General features: G+C 43.0%; 2 protein-coding genes across 12 annotated transcripts; both read right to left on the minus strand.

Moving 5' to 3' along the window:
* Positions 1-2,507: 2,507 nt before the first annotated feature.
* Positions 2,508-6,232, minus strand: LOC139553230 (putative nuclease HARBI1). Of its 5 annotated transcripts, none has more exons than XM_071365343.1 (11): positions 5,492-6,219; positions 5,228-5,404; positions 5,076-5,137; positions 4,907-4,986; positions 4,778-4,819; positions 4,536-4,709; positions 4,421-4,456; positions 3,768-4,322; positions 3,583-3,698; positions 3,375-3,486; positions 2,508-3,280 (listed from the first exon to the last, which is right to left on the minus strand). In XM_071365343.1, exons 8-11 carry the CDS (start codon positions 4,237-4,239, stop codon positions 2,910-2,912), a joined length of 1,071 nt encoding a protein of 356 aa, XP_071221444.1. In that variant the 5' UTR covers positions 4,240-4,322; positions 4,421-4,456; positions 4,536-4,709; positions 4,778-4,819; positions 4,907-4,986; positions 5,076-5,137; positions 5,228-5,404; positions 5,492-6,219; the 3' UTR covers positions 2,508-2,909. The 5 variants fall into 5 exon arrangements, with proteins under 5 accessions (XP_071221444.1, XP_071221443.1, XP_071221446.1 ...); XM_071365342.1 differs by having other exon boundaries at positions 4,907-4,993; XM_071365345.1 differs by lacking the exon at positions 3,583-3,698 and having other exon boundaries at positions 4,907-4,993; positions 5,492-6,232.
* A 5,793-nt stretch (positions 6,233-12,025) lies between these two features.
* On the minus strand, positions 12,026-25,127 carry map7a (microtubule-associated protein 7a). Of its 7 annotated transcripts, none has more exons than XM_071365271.1 (17): positions 24,449-25,126; positions 23,197-23,319; positions 22,640-22,714; positions 22,227-22,385; positions 21,132-21,295; positions 17,106-17,208; positions 16,691-16,816; positions 16,171-16,373; positions 15,667-15,839; positions 15,240-15,487; positions 14,905-15,058; positions 14,461-14,653; positions 14,208-14,312; positions 13,898-13,933; positions 13,373-13,584; positions 13,218-13,270; positions 12,026-12,886 (listed from the first exon to the last, which is right to left on the minus strand). In XM_071365271.1, the coding sequence occupies exons 1-17, from the start codon at positions 24,603-24,605 to the stop codon at positions 12,876-12,878; spliced, it is 2,295 nt and encodes a 764-aa protein (XP_071221372.1). In that variant the 5' UTR covers positions 24,606-25,126; the 3' UTR covers positions 12,026-12,875. The 7 variants fall into 7 exon arrangements, with proteins under 7 accessions (XP_071221372.1, XP_071221373.1, XP_071221371.1 ...); XM_071365272.1 differs by having other exon boundaries at positions 15,267-15,487; positions 16,171-16,397; XM_071365270.1 differs by having other exon boundaries at positions 15,261-15,487; positions 16,171-16,397.
* Positions 25,128-25,784: the final 657 nt, after the last annotated feature.

Raw genomic sequence — 25,784 nt, forward strand, 5'->3', positions numbered from 1 at the left:
TGTACTGCGCCGTTATTTGTCCGTGGCCTACCTGTTAGCTTGCACGATTCTTGCCATTCTTCTTCGACCTGTCTCATCAACGAGCTGTTTTTGCCCACAGGACCCTAGACACTGTTGTGCGTGACAAGCCAGCCCAGGAGGGCGTCCGTTTCTTAGGTACTGGATCTGGCACGACGATCATACCACACTCAAAGTGGCATAGGTCACTTGTTTTGCCAATTCTAACATTTGATCGAGCAATAACTGAATGCCTGTCTGCCTGCTTTATATAGCAAGCCACGGCTACGTGACTCACTGTCTGTACTAGCGATCCATTTTCGTGAACAGGGTGTACTTAATAGACTGGGCAGTGAGTGTATGTCTCCATATCTGGCCAATATGAAGTGTGCCTTCTTTTACCTATCCATTAATCTTGCATTGCATCAGCCTGCATTAGCCTTGTTCTTTGTTTCTAGAGAGCACGATGAGTGCTATGTGAAGAGGGAGCCATTCCTGTCCTGACACTTCAGTCCTCCACCTATGAGGTCCAGGTAAAAAGAAATCAACTGTCACGGTCTCCTGTACGTTAACCAAATGTTGCTGCATAAAATAAAACACATTAAGTATCAGTGTGCTGCAGGTATTTTTGTATTTATGAAACAGTTGGAACAAAATGATGTAGCACAATGGTCAATGTTTGTGCTTTCTTTTATCACATGGTGAGCTTGTTAATAAATTATCAAACTGACACACATTCTTCCTGAATGTCAGTTCTACAGCTGCTCTGCCCTAAGCAATATAGCCACTGTCCCTGAGCATCATCCCAAAATGTTGGGCATTGGAGACCGTTTTCTGTTGAAGTCTCCCCTGACGCTCATGTCCTTATCAGTGCAAAAGGTAATGTTTGGTCTTAACTGACCTTATGTCGAACAAATGTTACACTCTGAACCCAGGTCTGCATGACAGAATACCTTTCAGTGTGAAGTACTATTTCTGGTATTTCAATTACTTTTCAATACATTTCAAAACAAGTATTTAGATCATCTTTATTTGAAAAAACAAGTAGTTGAATATTGGAATGTTTTTGGAAATACATTTGGAAGGTATTTGAAAATACTCCAATACACTCTCATGCAGTTAAACCCAGGCATTTGAAAATAGCATTTGAAATAAGTATTTGAAAATACTTTCAAATACTATTTGGTTTTTACAAATAACCATTCAAATACTCAAATAAAATTGCTTGTTTTGGGCTGTGTATTTGAAAGCACTCAAATACACAGAAAAAAGTACTTTTAAATAATAAATACTGAAATACACATGTATTTGAACCCATATCTGCTGCCATGTAATATTTTCTTACACTTGGTGCACCTGAGTGGCACAGTGGTCTAAGACACTGCATCTCAGTGTTTGCGGCATCACTATGGACACCCAGGTTCAAATCCAGGCTGTATCACAACTGGCCGTGATTGGGATTCCCATAGTGCGGCGCACAATTGGCCCAGCGTCATCCGGTGTAGGCCGTCATTGTAAATAAGAATTTGTTCTTAACTGACATGCCTAGTTAAATAAAGGTTTAAAAAAAAAAACTCTGCCAAAATGTTTTATTTTATTTCTAGAATGCATCCCAAGCTTGCAAATGCCTTCGAATCCTTTCAGTGAATGGTAATTATAACGTGTAACCAGGGAAAACACCCATTTAACTTTATAAGGCACATATTCAACACAGATTGTGCAGAGCCTTGTGGATTGGCTGCAGTGAGTGTGATTGTTATGCTTTATCTTGTGGTTGTGACCAGGGGCCTGTTGCACAAAACTAGGATAAGGGATTAAGCCAGGATATCTTGGTGATCCTGGCTCAATTGATCCGTAATCCGGTTGCACTAAAGATGGATAGGGGGCAGGAGGATATGTTATGGTATAAATTACCATGGAGATTTATTCTGTGGAGCTAGCCTGCTCCAGACCAGGCTAAATTCCAGGATCTATTTAATCTCATCCCTAATGTCAGTCAGCAGTCACCACAAATGGAAACCAATAGTTATTTCACTGCTCACTATACATTGTTATCACATATAACTAGACCCACTGTTATTATTTAAACGTTTGTGATCATTAATTTCAATGATTTTGGATAAAAAATGATTTTTAGATGATGTTGCTATCATTAGATAATTTACAGTTTCCCATAGACTATAAGGCTATATATAAAATGATAGAATATTATGGCCACAGAGGGGAAAAAAACACAAGTCATAATATTGTAACCAGTTGTTTTAAAGGAGGACAGTTGTTAAAATGACAGATGTGGGGCATTTCGTGAAATTGTACTTCAGTATGGTTTCATAAACAAAGACATGCTGATGTGCCAGAATATTAAGTATCACATTGTCATAAGTATCAAAACTGTAAAAACAATATGTAGCTTTTCTGCAGAAAGAACCAGCCTCATAAATTTATGACTTTATCCTTTTTCTTCAGTGTGGCCCTAGTACTCTGTCATATAAACAAATACACATTCCATATGAATATAAAAACACAATGTGTAACATTATGTTCCTTTATTGAATAAGGACAAAACAAAGCAGGTAAACCATCAGCTCCTTTCGAAACTGAAGTCACAGTGACTCTACAAGATGGAAAGCACAGAATCCAAGCATATTATACAAAATGATACATACACATTCAAAGGTCTGTATATAACACACCCTGCATGTCTGCACACTAAAATAAATGCAGGACAAATCCATACACATCAACTGAACAGACAAATGAATGGATGCAGTAGCCTCCCTGCAGCCTTGTATTACACACAGTATACCGCACAAACATCATAAGAGGCCAAATTCGTCAAAAAACGAACCCAAAAAAAACCAAATTCCTCTGCCACCGCAGGACATATTTAACCAAAATTTAAAGCACACATACTAACTAAAATAATTCAACACATATTGGTCCCTCAGCAGCCGACCACTGTCGTCATCAGGGAAGATTGCCGGATTGTCCCAGTCCATGGCTGGTGGCACTCTGGGGGCCCTCTCCTTCCTCAGGCAGGCCACATTGTGGAGGACAGCACAAGCCACAGTAATATCACATGCCCTAACAGGGCTGACCCTTAATTTGTGAAGGCAGTGAAAGCGTGCCTTCAGGAGGCCAAAGGTCATTTCAACTCTGGCCCTGGTCCTGGCATGGGCATGGTTGTAGGCCTGCTGTGCTTCCTGGGGGTCTGTGAAAGGTGTCAGGAGAAAAGGCTGGCAGCCATACCCCCTGTCTCCCAGCAACACACCAGAGAATTCACCTGTCAACACAAAATCTCATCATTACTACCTCATAAACACAGTGATATTCTTGACACAGCCATGATGGTTATAAATAGGGGTTGTGTGGCTTACCTTGTGATAGGCACTGATAGATTTCAGAGGCCCGAAAGATTCTGGAGTCATGGACTGAGCCAGGCCATTTTGCCACAACATTGCTGATCACACAGTCAGCATTGCAGACCATCTGAAATCATAAGATGAGGAATATTACACCAATCAATGCACATCACTGGCAATGCAGAGTGTTCGTCAATGGACAATATCAAAAAGTTATGTTCACCTGAACATTAATGCTGTGAAAGGATTTCCTATTCACAAAATCGGCCTCATGGGCACCTGAGGGGGCTTTTATCCTTATGTGTGTGCAGTCCACTGCACCAATGACATTGGGGAAACCTGTCACACAAAGTAATGAGTATCCTACTATGTGTTAACAGTTGTCCTGTAATTTGTAGATCCTCTTACCTGCAATCCTATAGAACTCCTCTTTGATGTCACAGAGTCTTCTGTGGCCAGGGAAGGAGATGAAGACATCTGCTAATGCTTTGATAGCCAGACACACACTCCTTATTGTGCGGCAAATTGTGGCCTTGTTCAGCTGTTCTGCATCCCCCACTGAGTACAGGAAGGCTCCACTAGCAAAAAAGCGCAAGGCCACACAAACCATTTGCTCCACACTCAGTGCATGGCTCCGTGCAGTGCGGTGCTTAATCCTGGGACCCAGTAGTCTGCATAGATACCTGATGCCATCTGCAGAAAACCTGTATCTTTCATATAGATGGTCATCAGGGAAGGCCAGTGGGTCCAACCGGTCCCTGAAGACCCTTTCTCGCCTGAAGGCTCTCCTCAGCACAAGTGCTTCTTCATCCACCACATCTCGCACGAATGGGCATGCCATTGTCAGAGCAGAAAGGAACACACAATTTTGGGCCTTCATATAGGCTAGTGGCCACACCTGGTGCTGGGGGGGTGGGCAAAAGAGGGCGATGCCTTATAACGATGACTTGGTTGTACTGATTGCTGGGAAAATAAAAAAAACCTTAGAAAGATGCCACCGTCCTGTGTGCTCACAATAAGAGCTCATATGTCATGGCTCACTTGACTTTACGAGAATATACCTAATTTTTATTTTGAGCTGTGTCATCTTCTTGGAGCTGGGGGAGGAAAGAAAAATAATGATTAATACATTTGTGTTACAGTTAGCATACAGTGTACATTGAAGGCATGTCTCACCTCCCTCTCAAGTTTTTTTATTTCAAGGTCCAGTTTCCTAATTGTCCTCTTTTTTATTTCGGACTCCAGTGCAAGATTTTCCATCTTTTTCTTCTTGTACTGAATGTCTATGTCTGCCAGTTCTATTTGGCGCCGGAGGTGGTTGCCATACAACTTTCTGATAGCTTGTGAGCTCTGTGAACACAATACAATTAGCGCAGCTGGAATTTGGCAGGATGTGGTATCCTTTTATTAATACGCACTATGTTGCCAGGCTGGTTTTCCCACTGTATAGCATCTGGGTCCTGTAAAAGAAATTAGATTTTTTGATTTTGATGAGGACTCCTCACCATTGTAGAGTAAATAGTACTTTCACAGTCTTAACATGATACCTCATGCCTTCTGGAATCCAGAGAGATGGTCTCCTCCTCATCATCGTCTCCATCATGTGCTGTTGCTGCTGCACTGGGGCCTTCACCCTATCACATTTAATCGGATTCATATTGAAGCTAGTAGACAAGACATGCCAGGCCTACAGTATGCCTTTGATGGAGTACTCACTGGATCAGCATCGTCTGGTGCTTGTGCTGGTGGCTCTAACAGGAACACAGTGCTGCCAGACACTGCAAGGCAATAGGTAAACCAAAGTCAGACAGTCCAAATTGATTCAATATGAATGTGGTTGTATCCCATGTAGAGATGGAAGGACATACCTTGAATGAAGCGGGTGGCATCTTGGGAGGAACCTATGCTCGTCTCTTTCCCCCCAGGGATCCCCTCTAAGACGGGCCTGCCTTTATTTAGCTCCAAGGCCATGTCCTCTGCTGGGGTAAGGTCAGCCTTTGGTGACCCACCACCCGTGCCTTGTCTGTGGGTATTCTTTTTCACTGCTAAAACAGTACAGACAATGTGTGAGCAGGCACCTTCTGGGTACAATATATGCTTGTGCTTTGTTAAATATTAGTCAGGGACCATACCATTCTGCAGAATGTTCTTGTATTTGATTTTGACCTGCTGCCATGTCCGTTTTGGCCCGTTCATGTTTAATCTACACACACACACACACACACACACACATTTAATGGAGTCACACTGCAAAAAATTACTTGGTATTTTTGTCTTGTTTTCAGTAAAAATATCAAAAAATTTATCATAGCTTTATACAGTGTGATGGAGTTACTTTACACAATTTCACTCATATCTGCAGTGCATTTCAATTAAAAATTTAACCGTTTCATAATTACAGTACAACTGCATTTTTGGAGATGTGAATTAAATATTTGAATTGTAATTGTGATGTTTCAGCGGAGCGGTGAGTGTGTAATTGTGCACTACTTACGCATTCAGGCGGTCTGCAATACTTTGCCACGCTTTTTCTCTTTGCTTTATCACTGTGGCGGTGTTGCCTTTCTTCTTAATTATATCTTTTACCTCCTCGTATGCCTCCATGAGGATTTGTGCTTCCGACGGGGAAAAGTACGCGGCTCTAGTTGCCATGGTAAATCAGTTAATCTGTGATCTGTGGCGGGGTCTATTTGAGTGAGCCGTGAGCGCGCACCTATCCAGGATTGGTTTCACCTGGCTTAATGAATCCGTGTCTGCTCATCCTGGCTTGGTCTTTGTGCAACCAATTAAGCCTGGACGCACATGTTTTGGCTTCATTGAGCTCAGCTGAGTCATTTATCCCGGATGTCTTAATTCTACTTTTGTGCAACAGGCCCCAGGGGTAAGGTCACCAAAGGCTGACCTTACCCCAGCAGAGGACATGGCCTTGGAGCTAAATAAAGGCAGGCCCGTCTTAGAGGGGATCCCTGGGGGGAAAGAGACGAGCATAGGTTCCTCCCAAGATGCCACCCGCTTCATTCAAGGTATGTCCTTCCATCTCTACATGGGATACAACCACATTCATATTGAATCAATTTGGACTGTCTGACTTTGGTTTACCTATTGCCTTGCAGTGTCTGGCAGCACTGTGTTCCTGTTAGAGCCACCAGCACAAGCACCAGACGATGCTGATCCAGTGAGTACTCCATCAAAGGCATACTGTAGGCCTGGCATGTCTTGTCTACTAGCTTCAATATGAATCCGATTAAATGTGATAGGGTGAAGGCCCCAGTGCAGCAGCAACAGCACATGATGGAGACGATGATGAGGAGGAGACCATCTCTCTGGATTCCAGAAGGCATGAGGTATCATGTTAAGACTGTGAAAGTACTATTTACTCTACAATGGTGAGGAGTCCTCATCAAAATCAAAAAATCGAATTTATTTTACAGGACCCAGATGCTATACAGTGGGAAAACCAGCCTGGCAACATAGTGCGTATTAATAAAAGGACACCACATCCTGCCAAATTCCAGCTGCGCTAATTGTATTGTGTTCACAGAGCTCACAAGCTATCAGAAAGTTGTATGGCAACCACCTCCGGCGCCAAATAGAACTGGCAGACATAGACATTCAGTACAAGAAGAAAAAGATGGAAAATCTTGCACTGGAGTCCGAAATAAAAAAGAGGACAATTAGGAAACTGGACCTTGAAATAAAAAAACTTGAGAGGGAGGTGAGATATGCCTTCAATGTACACTGTATGCTAACTGTAACACAAATGTATTATTCATTATTTTTCTTTCCTCCCCCAGCTCCAAGAAGATGACACAGCTCAAAATAAAAATTAGGTATATTCTCGTAAAGTCAAGTGAGCCATGACATATGAGCTCTTATTGTGAGCACACAGGACGGTGGCATCTTTCTAAGTTTTTTTTTATTTTCCCAGCAATCAGTACAACCAAGTCATCGTTATAAGGCATCGCCCTCTTTTGCCCACCCCCCCAGCACCAGGTGTGGCCACTAGCCTATATGAAGGCCCAAAATTGTGTGTTCCTTTCTGCTCTGACAATGGCATGCCCATTCGTGCGAGATGTGGTGGATGAAGAAGCACTTGTGCTGAGGAGAGCCTTCAGGCGAGAAAGGGTCTTCAGGGACCGGTTGGACCCACTGGCCTTCCCTGATGACCATCTATATGAAAGATACAGGTTTTCTGCAGATGGCATCAGGTATCTATGCAGACTACTGGGTCCCAGGATTAAGCACCGCACTGCACGGAGCCATGCACTGAGTGTGGAGCAAATGGTTTGTGTGGCCTTGCGCTTTTTTGCTAGTGGAGCCTTCCTGTACTCAGTGGGGGATGCAGAACAGCTGAACAAGGCCACAATTTGCCGCACAATAAGGAGTGTGTGTCTGGCTATCAAAGCATTAGCAGATGTCTTCATCTCCTTCCCTGGCCACAGAAGACTCTGTGACATCAAAGAGAAGTTCTATAGGATTGCAGGTAAGAGGATCTACAAATTACAGGACAACTGTTAACACATAGTAGGATACTCATTACTTTGTGTGACAGGTTTCCCCAATGTCATTGGTGCAGTGGACTGCACACACATAAGGATAAAAGCCCCCTCAGGTGCCCATGAGGCCGATTTTGTGAATAGGAAATCCTTTCACAGCATTAATGTTCAGGTGAACATAACTTTTTGATATTGTCCATTGACGAACACTCTGCATTGCCAGTGATGTGCATTGATTGGTGTAATATTCCTCATCTTATGATTTCAGATGGTCTGCAATGCTGACTGTGTGATCAGCAATGTTGTGGCAAAATGGCCTGGCTCAGTCCATGACTCCAGAATCTTTCGGGCCTCTGAAATCTATCAGTGCCTATCACAAGGTAAGCCACACAACCCCTATTTATAACCATCATGGCTGTGTCAAGAATATCACTGTGTTTATGAGGTAGTAATGATGAGATTTTGTGTTGACAGGTGAATTCTCTGGTGTGTTGCTGGGAGACAGGGGGTATGGCTGCCAGCCTTTTCTCCTGACACCTTTCACAGACCCCCAGGAAGCACAGCAGGCCTACAACCATGCCCATGCCAGGACCAGGGCCAGAGTTGAAATGACCTTTGGCCTCCTGAAGGCACGCTTTCACTGCCTTCACAAATTAAGGGTCAGCCCTGTTAGGGCATGTGATATTACTGTGGCTTGTGCTGTCCTCCACAATGTGGCCTGCCTGAGGAAGGAGAGGGCCCCCAGAGTGCCACCAGCCATGGACTGGGACAATCCGGCAATCTTCCCTGATGACGAGTGGTCGGCTGCTGAGGGACCAATATGTGTTGAATTATTTTAGTTAGTATGTGTGCTTTCAATTTTGGTTAAATATGTCCTGCGGTGGCAGAGGAATTTGGGTTTTTTTGGGTTCGTTTTTTGACGAATTTGGCCTCTTATGATGTTTGTGCGGTATACTGTGTGTAATACAAGGCTGCAGGGAGGCTACTGCATCCATTCATTTGTCTGTTCAGTTGATGTGTATGGATTTGTCCTGCATTTATTTTAGTGTGCAGACATGCAGGGTGTGTTATATACAGACCTTTGAATGTGTATGTATCATTTTGTATAATATGCTTGGATTCTGTGCTTTCCGTCTTGTAGAGTCACTGTGACTTCAGTTTCGAAAGGAGCTGATGGTTTACCTGCTTTGTTTTGTCCTTATTCAATAAAGGAACATAATGTTACACATTGTGTTTTTATATTCATATGGAATGTGTATTTGTTTATATGACAGAGTACTAGGGCCACACTGAAGAAAAAGGATAAAGTCATAAATTTATGAGGCTGGTTCTTTCTGCAGAAAAGCTACATATTGTTTTTACAGTTTTGATACTTATGACAATGTGATACTTAATATTCTGGCACATCAGCATGTCTTTGTTTATGAAACCATACTGAAGTACAATTTCACGAAATGCCCCACATCTGTCATTTTAACAACTGTCCTCCTTTAAAACAACTGGTTACAATATTATGACTTGTGTTTTTTTCCCCTCTGTGGCCATAATATTCTATCATTTTATATATAGCCTTATAGTCTATGGGAAACTGTAAATTATCTAATGATAGCAACATCATCTAAAAATCATTTTTTATCCAAAATCATTGAAATTAATGATCACAAACGTTTAAATAATAACAGTGGGTCTAGTTATATGTGATAACAATGTATAGTGAGCAGTGAAATAACTATTGGTTTCCATTTGTGGTGACTGCTGACTGACATTAGGGATGAGATTAAATAGATCCTGGAATTTAGCCTGGTCTGGAGCAGGCTAGCTCCACAGAATAAATCTCCATGGTAATTTATACCATAACATATCCTCCTGCCCCCTATCCATCTTTAGTGCAACCGGATTACGGATCAATTGAGCCAGGATCACCAAGATATCCTGGCTTAATCCCTTATCCTAGTTTTGTGCAACAGGCCCCAGGAGCAGCTGCTGCACCTGTGGGTTGGCTCTGAAAGCTCTGCTGAGCTCCCCTGCTCCCCTTCTGGCTGCATCTGCTATAACACCACTGCCTGAGCTATCTACACAGCAACCCAATAGAGCGAGAATTTTCATAATTGATAATGATGTTGATGGGGGCAGCGGTAGCCTCAAAGTTAGAAGGTAGCCAGTAACTGGAGGGTTGCTGGTTTGAATCCCAGGCTCGACAAAAAATCTGTCAGGATTCTAAATATTATATGATGGTGATTAAAATCGATGTTCTTTGTTCCCGTGTTAACTGCCAGTAGTCATTGTGTTTCTTTCCAGGAGAGCCTGGTGAATGAGGGCCTAGTACAGATAAGGCAGCTGCTCCCTGTCACAGATCTAGTTTGATCATCATGAACCACAGTGTTGTTACCATCACCAACTTCAGCGACCCCAGCGAGGGGCAGCAGGTAATAACTGCATGGCCATTACATTGCTTAATTCGAGCTGGTCTGCTAAAGGGAGTTGGACTGTAGATGTGGTTTCCATCTAAATGTTTGTCACATGTTCATGATTTAAAAGGCTCACTTATTTATCAGTTTAGTATCCCTATGGTCCTTTGATAAGGATATAGAGATACCGACCTGGTCATGTGATGTTATTATTGTAAAAAATAATGTCAATCATACAAATGTAGCTGATATTGGGAGCCATGCACTGTCATTAAAACCTTTGTTGTGTTGTCTAGGCCTTGATGGACAGTGAGTGTGTAACAGGACTTCTCGAGGCCCTTGTGACCTGTTCTGTGTGTTACTTCCTGTTTGTATCATCTGACCAGCTGGGGTGAGAGGCTTGGGGTCAATTCCATTTCATTTACATTTAAGTCATTTAGCAGACGCTCTTATCCAGAGCGACTTACAAATTGGAAAGTTCATACATATTCATCCTGGTCCCCCCGTGGGGAATGAACCCACAACCCTGGCGTTGCAAGCGCCATGCTCTACCAACTGAGCCACACGGGACCATTTCAGTTTATTTCACTAGTCAAGTCAGTTAAGAACAAATTCTTATTTACAATGACAGCCTACACTGGCCAAACCCGGACAACGCTGGGCCAATTGGGACTCCCAATCACGGCCGGTTGTGATACAGCCTGGAATCAAACCAGGGTGTCTGTAGTGACGCCTCTAGCACTGAGATGCGGTGCCTTAGACCACTGCGCCACACAGGAACCCAGTTAATTCAGCAATAAACTGAAATTCCAAATGCTATTTTTGTCAATTCTTTTCACTCACTTCGATCGCATTTGGCCACCAAAATGACCCCTGAAGACGTTTCAAATGTGAAAATGCAGCACTGTCCTATAGGTCTGCTTCCATTATCAGCAAACTAGTGATGAACGGTAACATGCATATTATTTTGTTTGTTTTCTAGTTCCTTGATTTGATCTGTGACTGGTAGTGTATTTCTAGCAATAATACATATATTTTCAAATGCTATACTGTAAGCCAGGCTGTTCCATTTGTGCTCTTCCATGTATTTGTCTTGTCGCTCGTATATCATACAGACCATGTCATCCAACTACCGACACCACGCTACGATCTCAGAAAATATACTGATGTACCTCAAGAATCAGGAAGTGAGATTCCAGCAGCTGGGCATTATGCAACCTCAAGAAAGGTTGGTCATGGTTTTGTAACAAGTTTTCCAATCACGCTGTCTATGCCTAAAATAGCACATTTCTGTAGTTAATATCTCAGTCAATAGCATTACGTTCTAGTAATTTCTCCTGAGCAAGTTAGTACTATTGGATTAACATAAGGGCAGGTACATGAAGTTATAGAGAAAAGGTGCGTTATGTCATGTTATTCTTCAGACTGAGAGGTGTCCGTGGTGATGAGTGGTAGTGCGCTGGACGAGCAGCTAAAGAGGGTGCATGCACAGACGGCGCAGACAAGAGTTAGATCATTCAGAAGCCTCCGTCCTCCTGACCTGTCCACCGGAGCCCCCTCTGCCTCAGGAGACAGACTGAGATGTGGGACATGCGTATCACTGTTTGTACTGACTTGCCATTAACTTTGAACATGACAATGATTGCTGCGGCATGTCATGATTATGATGGGGTGTGTTATTTTTGAGTGTTTACACTGGTGTGCTCTGAGGGTTTCCAGCCATATCGCACTGGTGAATATATTTTATACAGAATTCAAAAGCTTTGCATCAGCGCATTTCTTTATTTGTTCTTACATTTGAATAAACAGGCTTACATTTGACACTTTTTATAATTTGTTTTCTAAAATGATTGCACAATTTCCACGAAGGGGACTGCCAAAAAACTTTGCAAGTGGTCAACCACAAGTGAGTATAGTACTATAAACCACACATGTACTGTAACTATTCTGAAAATAAGTTCCATAGCAGATTTTTTTCAATTATATTCCACAAAAATAGGGAAAGTCAGACAAAGTGGTCTTTATTTGAACTCCAAACTAAAGCTTTTATTCTGAGACTAGTACACAACACACAAACTATCCTACTATCTGCAAGGCAAAGTGCTCAAATAGCAGCACAGTTAGTCAACGCTTAGGGAATAAGCTAAAGCACATGACTAAAAACATCAGTCATGATTTGTGAAACAGGGAGAGAATACATCATTTCACAATCGATTGCCGACTCCCACCGAAGCGAACTCATTTTTTATCACAGTTTAAATCTACAGCGATGCGGCCTGAGCTCTCATTTAGACTAGATAAGACAGTCATTGCAGAAACACTGAACAAACAAGCTCCCATGTCTCGTGTTGTAGATAGTGATACCACATGCAGCTCGTGCCACTTTGGATTAAAGAGAAACGTGACCAAATGGTGGTGATCGACTCCGAGATAGGAAAGTCTTCCAGGGAAAAGGAGTGTGTGTTGGTTTCACATCACATGCGCTCTCTCAAAGTGCAGGGCAGGAAAAAGGCTGCAGTTATTCTTTTCTTTGTTGATGGAAAGGAAAAACCACCACAGCTGTGGAAAGATTCTTGGATGGGTTTGTCTTCCCTCTCTGATCTGTACGACACTCAGATAACCTCTGAGGAGTATGTAATAGAAAAGGATTAATATGATCAAATCAGTTGATTCACTTCATACTTAGCTTAGACTCAGAAGCACATACAACAAACATTATTGAAAGGCCTTAACTATGCAATCAGCTTCATGGTTCGAATCACACAGTCTCTCAAGATTCAATCATCTCTTGGGGTGTGGGGTGGTGATTGGCTATGGGGGTGCCCACTGCCCAGCCCACCCTTTCACTCCTGAAATTTGGACCATGAGCTCTTTCGTTCAGGACTCGAGTGTAATATCTACATAGCATAGAGCGTGTAGATGAGCTGACGGAGGATCTGGTGATGAACTCTCACCTGCTCGCTGATGGGACTGGATCTCCTCCATGCCCGTCAGAGTTCTCAGGGACCTGAATGAATGAACCAAAACGTGCTCGTCAACAAATACAGTACATCACTTCTGATGACATGCGTCACAGGACATGATCAAACAGACAAACATGTGGATATACCTGCGTTCTTTGAAGGCCACAACAGGAACCATGTCTTCCGTGTCACTCAGACCTAGCTTGGATGGCTTGGTCCCTGTCCCGACAACGACCCCTAGGTTGATGACCTCTTCTAAAGTGCCTTTGCTATTCTTAACAGGCTCAGTGTTCTCTTTTGGTTGGGCTTCCTCTGGAGAGGAGGAGTTACCGTTTGAGTTCCCATTCAGGATAGGCTTCTGCATGAAAACAAAACAATAATGTACATTTGGTCAAGGCAAAGGCAAGTTCTGTTTATTTTTTTAAGTAAAGTATGGTTAATAACGTTGGTATTTGAGGCCGTGTTTTGCTAAAACCACTGTACCTTTGGGATGGAGTTCTGCATGAAAGTAATCACATCAGTGTGGTCAAGGGCAAGTTTGGTTTGTTTTTTAAATGGTTACATACTTGTGGCAGGAAAATACAAGTGTTTTTTTGTTTCATTTTAAGCCAAAGATGGGTAAACATTGGTAGGTGTGGCAGAACCCGAGTGCTTCAGGGCACTGTTCTTACTTCTTTCCTAGTCCTCCTCATGATCAACTCCAGTCGCTGAAAACAAAAAAAGGTCTGTTAAAAGTCTTTTAAAAACGATTTTATGATAAACTATCACCCTTACTTTAGAACAAATGTTTTTCTTTGTGAAACACAAAACAAGAATAGCCGCTAACCACCCTCAACCCCATGTATTGAAGTTCCCCATAATTGAGCTCCGCTATATAGAGATCATGGTTGCTGCTTGTAGTCAATTGTACACAATATGGATCCCCAGATGATCTTAAAAGCATTTCAGGATGATCAGAACATTTCTCTCTGTCTCTTTCACCTTTTTTCTCTCCTGTCGTTGTTCCTCCTCCTCCTGGAAGTGTTTGTCTCTCTCCAGCCTCTGCTGCTCTGCCTTCTCCCTGGCCTGGGCCTCCTCCTCCTCTCTCTGGGACACAGAGAACGGAAAGATCAGAACGGGACAATGTATTACTTAGTGTTTCAGTTATATATCCATCTATATCATTTGAAGGTGCATAAATATCTGATGGCAATCTGACCAGCACTGTACAGTATTCAAAGACCACATCCCTCACCTGTTTCTGGAGGAGAGCAGCTTCCTGCATGGCTCTGAGGGCTTTCTCTTCTTCTGCACTGGCTCTCTCCTCCTCTGCATGTTTCTGCTCCTCTTCCTCCCTCCTCTTCCTCTCCTCTACCAGCCACTTGGCCTCAGCCTCTAGCCGTGCTCGCTGCTCTACCCTGCTGCGCTCCAGCTCCTCTCTGCCTCGCCTGTGATCCCACATAACATAACATTTGCATAACACCACACCATACATCACATTACTATACAAATTAATCTGATCCTCTGAACACACGCTAAATGCCCTCTTAGACTCCCTAAGCTGACAAATAGGTCCACAAGACACAACTGCATACTTGTATTTTAAAGATTACTCAACAGATTTTGTTCATACTGGGAAAATTAATGTTGGGTCATTCGAAGAGAGATGGGAAGATGTATGGTGGCCCTCCCTCCGTACCTCTCTAACTCCTCCTTGCGCAGGCTTTCCTCCTCCTCTCTCTCTCTCTTCAGGCGGGCCTCTCTCCTCTTCTCGGCCAGGAGACGCGAGGCCTCCTCTGGGTCCATGGTGCCAGCAGAGGGCCTTGGGCTGGGAGTGGCTCCAGGAGGGAGGGCTGAGGAGGTGGACATGTCATAGGAGTCACTCTGAACCAAAACACACTGATCCAAATTTCCTGATTGTTTTTCAAAGAGTAGAACTGGATATTCTGCATTGGAATTGACCCCAACCCCACACTCAAGAATACAATATCTGAAATGTACCTAGAAAATACATAGTAGTTGACGGTGCAGTACCTTTCACTTTTAGATGCTCACCCTCACCTGCACTGCCTTCAGTACTAAGTGTGGTTTCTCTCTGAGTCTGAGGTTCTGGGGAGTGTAGGAATGGTTGGACCTGGTCCCACGCTGCAGCTGGGGTCCTGATGGGCCGTGAGTTCCCAGGGGACAGGGTAGGGTTGGGGACTGGAACAGTGTCCTCCTCTGGTACAGGGTCCAGTTCCAGCTCTAACTGCTGTGATAGGGGCTGTCTGATCACAGGTTTGCTGAAAAAAAAGAAGAAGAGAAGACTTTTGTTTAGATGAATAAGTAAACAACATCAAAAGGTGAGGTTGGTTGCACAATATTCTCAACAGAGTGATATCATTGTATGAAATAAATTCCGTACAGTAGTTTGTGTGAAAACAACATTCAGACACAATAACAGATGGACGGACAGTCATACCGTTCTGGGGAGGGCACTGCTGCTCTGCACTGTGGGTTTGTGGGTAACGCTTTCACGCCAGCGTTGGGTAGTGGGTTTGTGGGTAATGCTTTCAAGGGAACATTGGGTATGTGAGGCTGCTGAGTATTCCTCCTGGCCGTCCTCTCATTTTCCTCCTGCTGTGCTGCTTTTAACTTCGTAATAAATCAACAGGCAGGTTACAAGATTATCTTTCTGCAGTCTTTTTAGGACTGCAGAAAGACATGAAAGTGATTGAGGCTTATAGCCAATAAATGGTATGACGATTAATCTAATTTACCCAACAATATAGCATAAATATGATAGTAAAATGAGTCAGAAGGAATAGAATGGAATAGAGTCCGTTTATTGTCTTCCTCCAAGGAAATTATTTCCCACAAGTTCGTACATTACACGGAGACAAACCAACAACACCATCCCACCAACCCAGTCGACGATAAAACGATCTATCTCTATGCTTACAATGACATTTCCAGCAGGTATTACCTGTGCCGCATTGATGGATCTATGGCTTGTACGGCTGGGACTGGGGGAGGTGGCTACCTGGTAGTTTGCCTGGATGATAGACCGGTAGTCAGCCCGGTAGTCTGTCCGTAGGTCTGCCTGCACCAGGTGGTGGTCAGTTGTGCCAGAGCGGCGTGGTGATTTGTGAGAGTTGGTGGCAGTGGCAGGCATGGAGTGGCATGAAACTGAACGGGGACAAATATGGACAACTGAACCAGTGTGTTTGTTTGTTTCATTGTTGTGGAGCAATGGAGTGAGGGTTAGCAGGTGATACAGTGAAAGAATGTAAGTGTGTCCAAAAATGGTTGAAAAAAGGAAAAGAAGCAGAGTTAGTAAATTATTTACTTGAGAAGCCTTACCATTTTTGTGGGAATGTAAATATGTCCAACTATCCATATATTTTAACAAAAAAATACACTATTTATATGTCATTTTTCTTAGATTTAGATCTGGTCTTCATAATTTTCTATATATCACTGTTATTCTACATTCTGTAGAGTACCTTCTTCTTCTCTTGACTGACAATTATGACTCCTGCTCCTGCTCCTGGCTAGGTAGGAGCAGGTAGGGGTGAGGAGGCGACTGACCAGAGCCCTCTCCCAGGCAGTCAGGGGGGAGCGGCGAGGAGCTACAGCAGTAAAGCCAAGCATAGTGGGGGAAATCCAATACACAGGGACAGAGATAATGGTAGAAAATACAAAACAGAGATAGAAAATACAAGTAAGAAAGGGTAGGAAATAGGAGGAAAGTGAAGAAAAATGAAGGTTAAAAGATGTTACAGGGTGAAAAATAAGTTCGGTAGCATAAGGGTTAAGAGGATGAAAGTCAAAAAGACACTAAAAAGTAGTACACTATATAGGAGTAGTACACTATATAGGAATAGGGTGACATTTGAGATGCAGCCTTTATTAATTTACCGCTCTTGTTGTCGGTCTTCCTTCCTCGAGAGCCCTGTCTGATTCTCTGCTTAATCCTCTGGCTCTTCTCCAAGGTCTTCTTCACCGCAGACTCATAGCGCTCCTTCAGACCACAACACAAACCTCCGTGTCAGTGATATAGTAGTCTCTTCCCACATCCACTGTAGGTACTGAGTTTGACTAGTGATACAGTAACTTGGTCCCAAAATCCACAACATCATATTGAGCGTTAAAATCGTTTAGCTTCAGATACGTACACAAAATGTGGAAAACAGCATCTGTAGATTTTCTTCTCCGTGGAAAAACTGTTCTTGTTTGAAAAAACTGTAAAGAAACACTGATGACGACAATAGACACCTAAACCGAAGTAACTGTTGACCCATGCTGACCTAACATGCCGACCTGGAACCAACAGGACCCTGAACAACTAGGAATAAAGTGACAGATAATAAACAGTAACAGCAGCTACTAGTATTTAGCAGACTAAGTCATAAGTCTGCTAAATATTTAGTTGAATTGTTAACCAAATAGCTACCTGGACTATCTGCATTGACCCTTTTTCCACAAACTTTTTTTGACTCATCACATACGCTGCTGCTAATGTTTATTATCTGTCACTTTATTCCTAGTTATATGTACAGTACCTGTTAAAAGTTTAGACACACCTACTCATTCAAGGGTTTTTCTGTATTTTTTACTATTTTCTCCATTTTAGAATAACAGTGAAGACATGAAATAACACATATGGAATCATGTAGTAACCAAAAAAGTGTTAAAAAAATCAAAATATATTTTAGATTTTTCAAAGTAGCCACCCTTTGTCTTGATGACAGCTTTTCACACTCTTGGCATTTTCTCAACCAGCTTCATGAGGAATGCTTTTACAACAGTCTTGAAGGAGTTCCCACATATGCTGAGCACTTGTTGGCTGCTTTTCCTTCACTCTGCGGTCTAACTCATCCCAAACCATCTCAATTGTGTTGAGGTCAGGTGATTTCAGAGGTCAGGTCATCTGACGCAGCACTCCATCACTCTCCTTCTTGGTCAAATAGCCCTTACACAGCCTGGAGGTGTGTTTTGGGTCATTGTCCTGTGGAAAAACAAATGATAGTCCCACTATGCGCAAACCAGATGGGATGGCGTATCGCTGCAGAATGCTGTGGTAGCCATGCTGGTTAAGTGTGCCTTGAATTCTAAATAAATCACTGACAGTGTCACCAGCAAAGCACCCCCACACCATCACACCTCCTCCATGCTTCACGGTGGGAACCACATGAGGAGATCATCCGTTCACCTACTCTGCGTCTCACAAAGACACAGCAGTTGGAAACTAAAATCCAAAATTTGGACTCATCAGACCAAAGGACAAATGACCTCCTGTCTAATGTCCATTGCTCGTGTTTCTTGGCCCAAGCAAGTCTCTTCTTCTTATTGGTGTCCTTTAGTAGTGGTTTCTTTGCAGCAATTTGACCATGATGGCCTGATTCACACAGTCTCCTCTGAACAGTTGAAGTTGAGATGTGTCTGTTACTTGACCTCTGTGAAGCATTTATTTGGGCTGCAATTTCTGTGAACTTGGGCTGCAATTTATGAACTTATCCTCTGCAGCAGAGGTAACTCTAGGTCTTCCTTTCCTGTGGCGGTTCTCAGGAGAGTCAGTTTCATCACAGCGCTTGATGGTTTTTGCGACTGCACTTCAAGAAACTTTAAAAGTTCTTGAAATGTTCCGTATTGACTGACCTTCATGTCTTAAAGTAATGACTGTCGTTTCTCTTTGCTTATTTGAGCTGTTCTTGCCATAATATGGACTTGGTCTTTTACCAAATCCTCTGTATACTACCCCTACCTTGTCACAACACAAATGATTAGCTAAAACGCATTAAGAAGGAAAGAAATTCCACAAATTAACTTTTAACAAGGCATTCCAGGTGAATACCTCATGAAGCTGGTTGAGAGAATGCCAAGAGCGTGCAAAGCTGTCATCAAGGCAAAGGGTGGCTACTTGGAAGAATCTCAAATATAAAATATGATTTGATTTGTTTAACACTTTTTTGGTTACTACTACAGTGGGGAGAACAAGTATTTGATACACTGCCGATTTTGCAGGTTTTCCTACTTACAAAGCATGTAGAGGTCTGTAATTTTTATCATAGGTACACTTCAACTGTGAGAGACGGAATCTAAAACAAAAATCCAGAAAATCACATTGTATGATTTTTAAATAATTAATTTGCATTTTATTGCATGACATAAGTATTTGATCACCTACCAACCAGTAAGAATTCCGGCTCTCACAGACCTGTTAGTTTTTCTTTAAGAAGCCCTCCTGTTCTCCACTCATTACCTGTATTAACTGCACCTGTTTGAACTCGTTACCTGTATAAAAGACACCTGTCCACACACTCAATCAAACAGATTCCAACCTCTCCACAATGGCCAAGACCAGAGAGCTGTGTAAGGACATCAGGGATAAAATTGTAGACCTGCACAAGGCTGGGATGGGCTACAGGACAATAGGCAAGCAGCTTGGTGAGAAGGAAACAACTGTTGGCGCAATTATTAGAAAATGGAAGAAGTTCAAGATGACGGGCAATCACCCTCGGTCTGGGGCTCCATGCAAGATTTCACCTCGTGGGGCATCAATGATCATGAGGAAGGTGAGGGATCAGCCCAGAACTACACGGCAGGACCTGGTCAATGACCTGAAGAGAGCTGGGACCACAGTCTCAAAGAAAACCATTAGTAACACACTACGCCGTCATGGATTAAAATCCTGCAGCGCACGCAAGGTCCCCCTGCTTAAGCCAGTGCATGTCCAGGCCTGTCTGAAGTTTGCCAATGACCATCTGGATGATCCAGAGGAGGAATGGGAGAAGGTCATGTGGTCTGATGAGACAAAAATAGAGCTTTTTGGTCTAACTCCACTCGCCGTGTTTGGAGGAAGAAGAAGTATGAGTACAACCCCAAGAACACCATCCCAACCGTGAAGCATGGAGGTGGAAACATCATTCTTTGGGGATGCTTTTCTGCAAAGGGGACAGGACGACTGCACCGTATTGAGGGGAGGATGGATGGGGCCATGTATCGCGAGATTTTGGCCAACAACCTCCTTCCCTCAGTAAGAGCATTGAAGATGGGTCGTGGCTGGGTCTTCCAGCATGACAACGACACAAAGCACACAGCCATGGCAACTAAGGAGTGGCTCCGTAAGAAGCATCTCAAGGTCCTGGAGTGGCCTAGCCAGTCTCCAGACCTGAACCCAATAGAAAATCTTTGGAGGGAGCTGAAACTCCGTATTGCCCAGCGACAGCCCCGAAACCTGAAGGATCTGGAGAAGATCTGTAGGGAGGAGTGGGCCAAAATCCCTCCTGCAGTGTGTGCAAACCTAGTCAAGAACTACAGGAAACGTATGATCTCTGTAATTACAAACAAAGGTTTCTGTACCAAATATTAAGTTCTGCTTTTCTGATGTATCAAATACTTATGTCATGCAATAAAATGCAAATTAATTACTTAAAAATCATACAATGTGATTTTCTGGATTTTTGTTTTAGATTCCGTCTCTCATAGTTGAAGTGTACCTATGATAAAAATTACAGACCTCTACATGCTTTGTAAGTAGGAAAACCTGCAAAATCGGCAGTGTATCAAATACTTGTTCTCCCCACTGTATGTGTTATTTCATAGTTTTGATGTCTTCACTATTATTCTACAATTTAGAAAATAGTAAAAATAAAGAAAAACCCTGTAATGAGTAGGTGTGTCCAACCTTTTGACTGGTACTGTATACTACATATCTACCTCAATTACCTCGTACCCCTGCACTTCGACTCAGCACTGGTACCCTGTGTATATAGCCAAGTTATCATTACTCATTGTGTAGTTATTATTACTTTTCTATTATTTTTCTCTCTGCATTGTTGGGAAGGGCCCCTAAGTAAGCAGTTCACTGTTATTCTACACCTGTTGTTAATGAAGCATGTGACAAATAAAATTGGATTTGACCCCCCAGGCACAAAAACTCACTGATTCCTCCTTCATTCTCTGCCTCCTCTTCTCTTCCACGGCGGTGCGCCTCCTCGCCTCCTTCTCTCTCTGCTCCTGAAGCCTTCTCTTCCTCTCCTCCATCTGCTGCTCATAGTGACGCATGGCCCGCTCCTCTCGAGCCAACCGGCCCAGCTCTCTGGAAACTACAAGCACATTTAGTTGAGTTTCGTTTGGATTATTCAGTGGTTCTCAACCTCCTTTGGTTACGGAGCCCTCAATCACATTTTTCTCTGCTCCGAAGTACCCCTTCATGTAGGGTTAACCGGGGTTGGGTGTCACACTTTTTAGTCTTGTGTGTATTTCTCAGCACCAGTATATCTTACAAGACTCTTTTCAATATTAAGCATTTTATGCCTTGAGAATAACATGACATTTTGAGTAAATTTGTGTGTGTATCTGTATGTTTGCACATACATGTGTGCGTGTCTGGATGCGTGACAGAAGAAATATGTGTGTGAGAGATAGGCAACGAAGGGGGCTCTTTATAGCAACAGCACAAAAGAGCTTGGGATTTATTGTATACTGGCAGTGACAGTGTTGACAATGACAACCAACCACACATTCCATGTGACATCCATCCCCAATAACCCCCCAAAGGCTAATTAAGATGCTAGTTACCACATTGGATGGCCTAGGAACTTGTTTGAAATATGGATCCCCTTTTCCTCTTTTCAACAAACATAATTGTTCCAGAATGCTTCCATAAATCAAACATTTAAATAGAAAATACCAAGAATTTAAATCTTTACACTCACCTATGAAAAACACAATATACCCTCACCTCAATGTTTTGAAATGCTGACATGAATTGACCAGGTGGATGTGTTCTTTGAAAGAATTCACACATTTTAACTTAAGAAATATTACACAGCGCTATTTAGATTGGGACTAATTAGCACTTTGACAACCAACCCCGGTCTCCCCTACAACTGATCATTATGTTCTTATGGCTATGTTCTTATGAGTCTTCCCAAGTACCCCCTGGGTATAAGGCAAGGTACACCCAGTGGAACTAGTACGTCATATTGAGAACCAGGTTGAGAACCCCCATCATCATGGGTGTTGGCTACATACCAAGCTGTTTCTTATGCTCCTCCCTCCGCTCCAGAGCAGTCCTCCTCTTCTCCTCCTTCTCTCGCTGCTCCTGTAGCCTCCTCTTCCTCTCCTCCAGCTGTTGTTCATAGAGACGCCTGGCCCTCTCCTCTCGAGCCAACCAGCCCAGCTCTCTGGACACTGCAAACACATTGTGGGACTTATTAGCCACAAAAATACCAGTACCCTAGTCCCAGATCATTGTGCTGTATAGCTAACTTCTAATGAACTCATTTGGCATGACAGTTTCCATGGGAGCTGGCAAAAAGACAGCACAAATAGACATGGACCAGGTTACTAAAATACTTTCAAGAAATTACAAAAATAAGTGACAAACAATTGAGTGGTCTCATAGGTGTATTAGCTGTACCGTCATCATGTGTGGGTATACCAACCAAGTTGTTTCTCATGCTCCTCCCTCCGCTCTTTCGCTAGTCTCAGTCTCTCAGCAACCTTCAGTGCCTGTGGGCCTGGAATATTAGAAAATATGTCACATTCACTCTACATCAAGTACATACATTAAACAGTATGCGTTTGGTGACATTACTGATCATGGCAGGAAGTTCAAGATGGTTCTACTGTAGCTGAAGCTTGGTACAAATGAAGTGTCACTATTTCTTTCAGTCAGAAAATATGTTTACAGTTGGGGGACTTTTTTTTTTACTTAAAGTTAAGACATTGGGGGGAAAAAAGGACAATGTCAGGTTATACTTAAACTTTTGTAAGGACAAAGCATGACATTGATAATGGTGATGCACGTCAGAGGAAGACCACTCATGACAGATGACCCACAAAGAACAAGCAGTACCCCAGGCACTGAGTGTGTGTGCGAGACACAGAGAAAGAGAGAGAGCGAGAGCGAGAGCGAGAGCGAGAGAGAGAGAGAGAGAGAGAGAGAGAGAGAGAGAGAGAGAGAGAGAGAGAGAGAGAGAGAGAGACTCTGATGTATGACCTGCTGGGTTTCCATGGCTGGTTGTGTTGTTACTGATCACAGCTGATTTGATGGAGGCAGGAACACATATGACTGCTCTCCTCTTCTCTGAATTACAGGGCTTCATGTCGTCATTGCCTTTTTCTAAAATGAAAGAAAGAATAAAAGAGAACATACTGTTCAGGTCTCTCTGACTTTTTCAGCTGACTCAAAATGACTGTTATTTAGTCGGGATCGTTAATGAGATGAGAATAAGAAATGATAAGTACATGTTTATGACAAGTATAACTGCATCATTATGGTTTATACCTGCTGGAAAAGTATGAGACACATGACTACCTCAGAAAAAGAGAATCTTAGTATAAATTGCTTAATTCTAGATACAGTAGGTCATATCATTCCAGTTTACAGAAAATCGACTGCTCGTACTTAATCCAGGCACTAAGCCTCTAGGCTGAATGTTAGCTGTTAATAAAAGAGCTGTTATAATGTGCCTGTTCCTGTTGTGCCTTGCAGGGGTAAACAAATGCCAGCACCTGACACAAGTCTTCATGGAGATGGCTAAAACAAACAAGCAAATAGAGGCAGAAGAGGATAAGAACAAAGACATGCTTCACAGGAGGTCGCTCAATAGTGATGTGAATTTTGGTGCAAGAGACGTACACCAGAAATGATCTTTGCCCTGCAAGAGATGGACACGCAAAAAGGATCTTCCTTGACACTCAACGCTATAACAATGGGCATGAATGTATCTTACTGAATCGGGCCTATGACGAGTGTTGATGTTTACCACAGTAGAGATAGAGGGGGATTCAATAAGCTACATCATTACCTCACTGTTTACAAAACAAAATGGCAGTAGAGAATAGGACGAACGTCTATGTAGAAGTACGAGGCAATATCAGATCATCTGATCCATGGACATTTCCAAATTCCCCTGCCGTACATGCTACAAAATAAATCTAAGTTAAAATAATGACTTCATTATCTGGCCTAGATACATGATGGATCATCTCCCCACTGAGGATGAACTTGAAGGGAGAGGTTGATTCTGGCTGATTCTGGTTCGGATAGCCTGTCCTGTATATAAACACAGTAAACAGTAAAGCTACAATACCGACGACCTCCATGTCATTCTATAAACAGAGTGAACACTCCACAGCAAATCTATCATACTCACCATATCAAATAAACAGCTACCCACCACCCTGCATCCCTGCTTTTCTATAAACACAGTAAAAAATATATATCATATCAAAGCCACAGTACTCACCTCCCTGTCTCCCGGCTCTGCTGTCCTTCTGGTTGTCTTGATTATCTCGGGTAGAAAGCCCTTTTCTGTCTTCTTGGGATACTGGCTTCTTGCTGGGGGTCTCCCTCTGTTTCTCCTGTATCACGGCCATGCTACTGCTAGGCACAGAGCAGGGCATACCACAGCTCTGCCACACAACAGACTCTCCTCCTCCTCTCCTCCTTTTATATTTCTATTTTAAGATGCCTGTACTGTACCGAAGGTCCTCCTGGTCCCCTGTGCTCACTACGCAGCTGACCGACTGCCTCTTGCTTCAGCTGCTTGCTCATCTGGGCATTTCAAACAAATAGAAGAGAAAAAGGGAGGAAAAAACCCTTTGGGGTAAACTGATAGAACCAGCTGACTTGCTGGGTTCTGGCTGGCTAGATCCTGCATCCAGGTCCAGTGAAGTGGAAAGCACAGATATGCATAATCCAATTAACACTGAGAAAAATCTGTGAGAATATAAACTATTTTTCTCTCTCCCAGTTCCTATGAGGGTCCTTTACAAGCTATATTAGAGACATGGATGCTATATAGCTTAGTGAAAAGCTCTATCCTTTCTCTGGGGCTGGCTACTGTATGGTTACTTCCCTTTGGAATATCTCTCACAGCTCACAGACTCTGGAGTGCTGCTCTGATCTCTTTAGCTACTGTCATGTACTGCAGTCCTGTCACTTTAATTCAACCCATCCCACCACCCACTGCTGAATACAAGCAGCCATAGACCGCATCCCAAATGGTACCCTATTCCCCATGTAGTGCACTACATTTGACCAGGTCCCACGGTCAAAAGTAGTGCACTACATAGGCAGCAAGTTTGGACCGAACCAGCTAAATGGATAAGAAATATTCAGTGCAGAAGAAATAGGGGAAGGAGGGAGGCTAAGTCAGTCACTGGCAGGCAAATTAATCCATCTGGCCTTGTTCCGTGAATGGTTGCCGCGACAACAGTGGGACAGTGCTGTACTGTTGCCTGTATCCCAAATGGCATCCTGTTCCCTATAATAGTGCACTGTAGGGCTCTGGTAAAAAGTAGTGCTCTACACAGGGAATAGGGCGCCATTTGAGACATGGACATTAACTCGCCCTGTTGCACTCCACTGTTCTCCTTATGAATCTGAGGCAAGGGATGGAAGGATATTTATACCTTGCAATCCCACAATGCTTCACTCAAACCTGGGTGAGTCAGCATCATCATCAACCACTAGATGGAAGTCTTTCCCTGTTGGCTGGAGGTTGGCAAGCCTCGACCCTTAATCAAACCATTCTAGAGAAGAATACAGTGAGTGTAATGACTGGCAGCAAGGGACTAGAG

Source organism: Salvelinus alpinus, chromosome 25 (genome assembly GCF_045679555.1).
Source record: "Salvelinus alpinus chromosome 25, SLU_Salpinus.1, whole genome shotgun sequence".
NCBI lineage: Eukaryota > Metazoa > Chordata > Actinopteri > Salmoniformes > Salmonidae > Salvelinus > Salvelinus alpinus.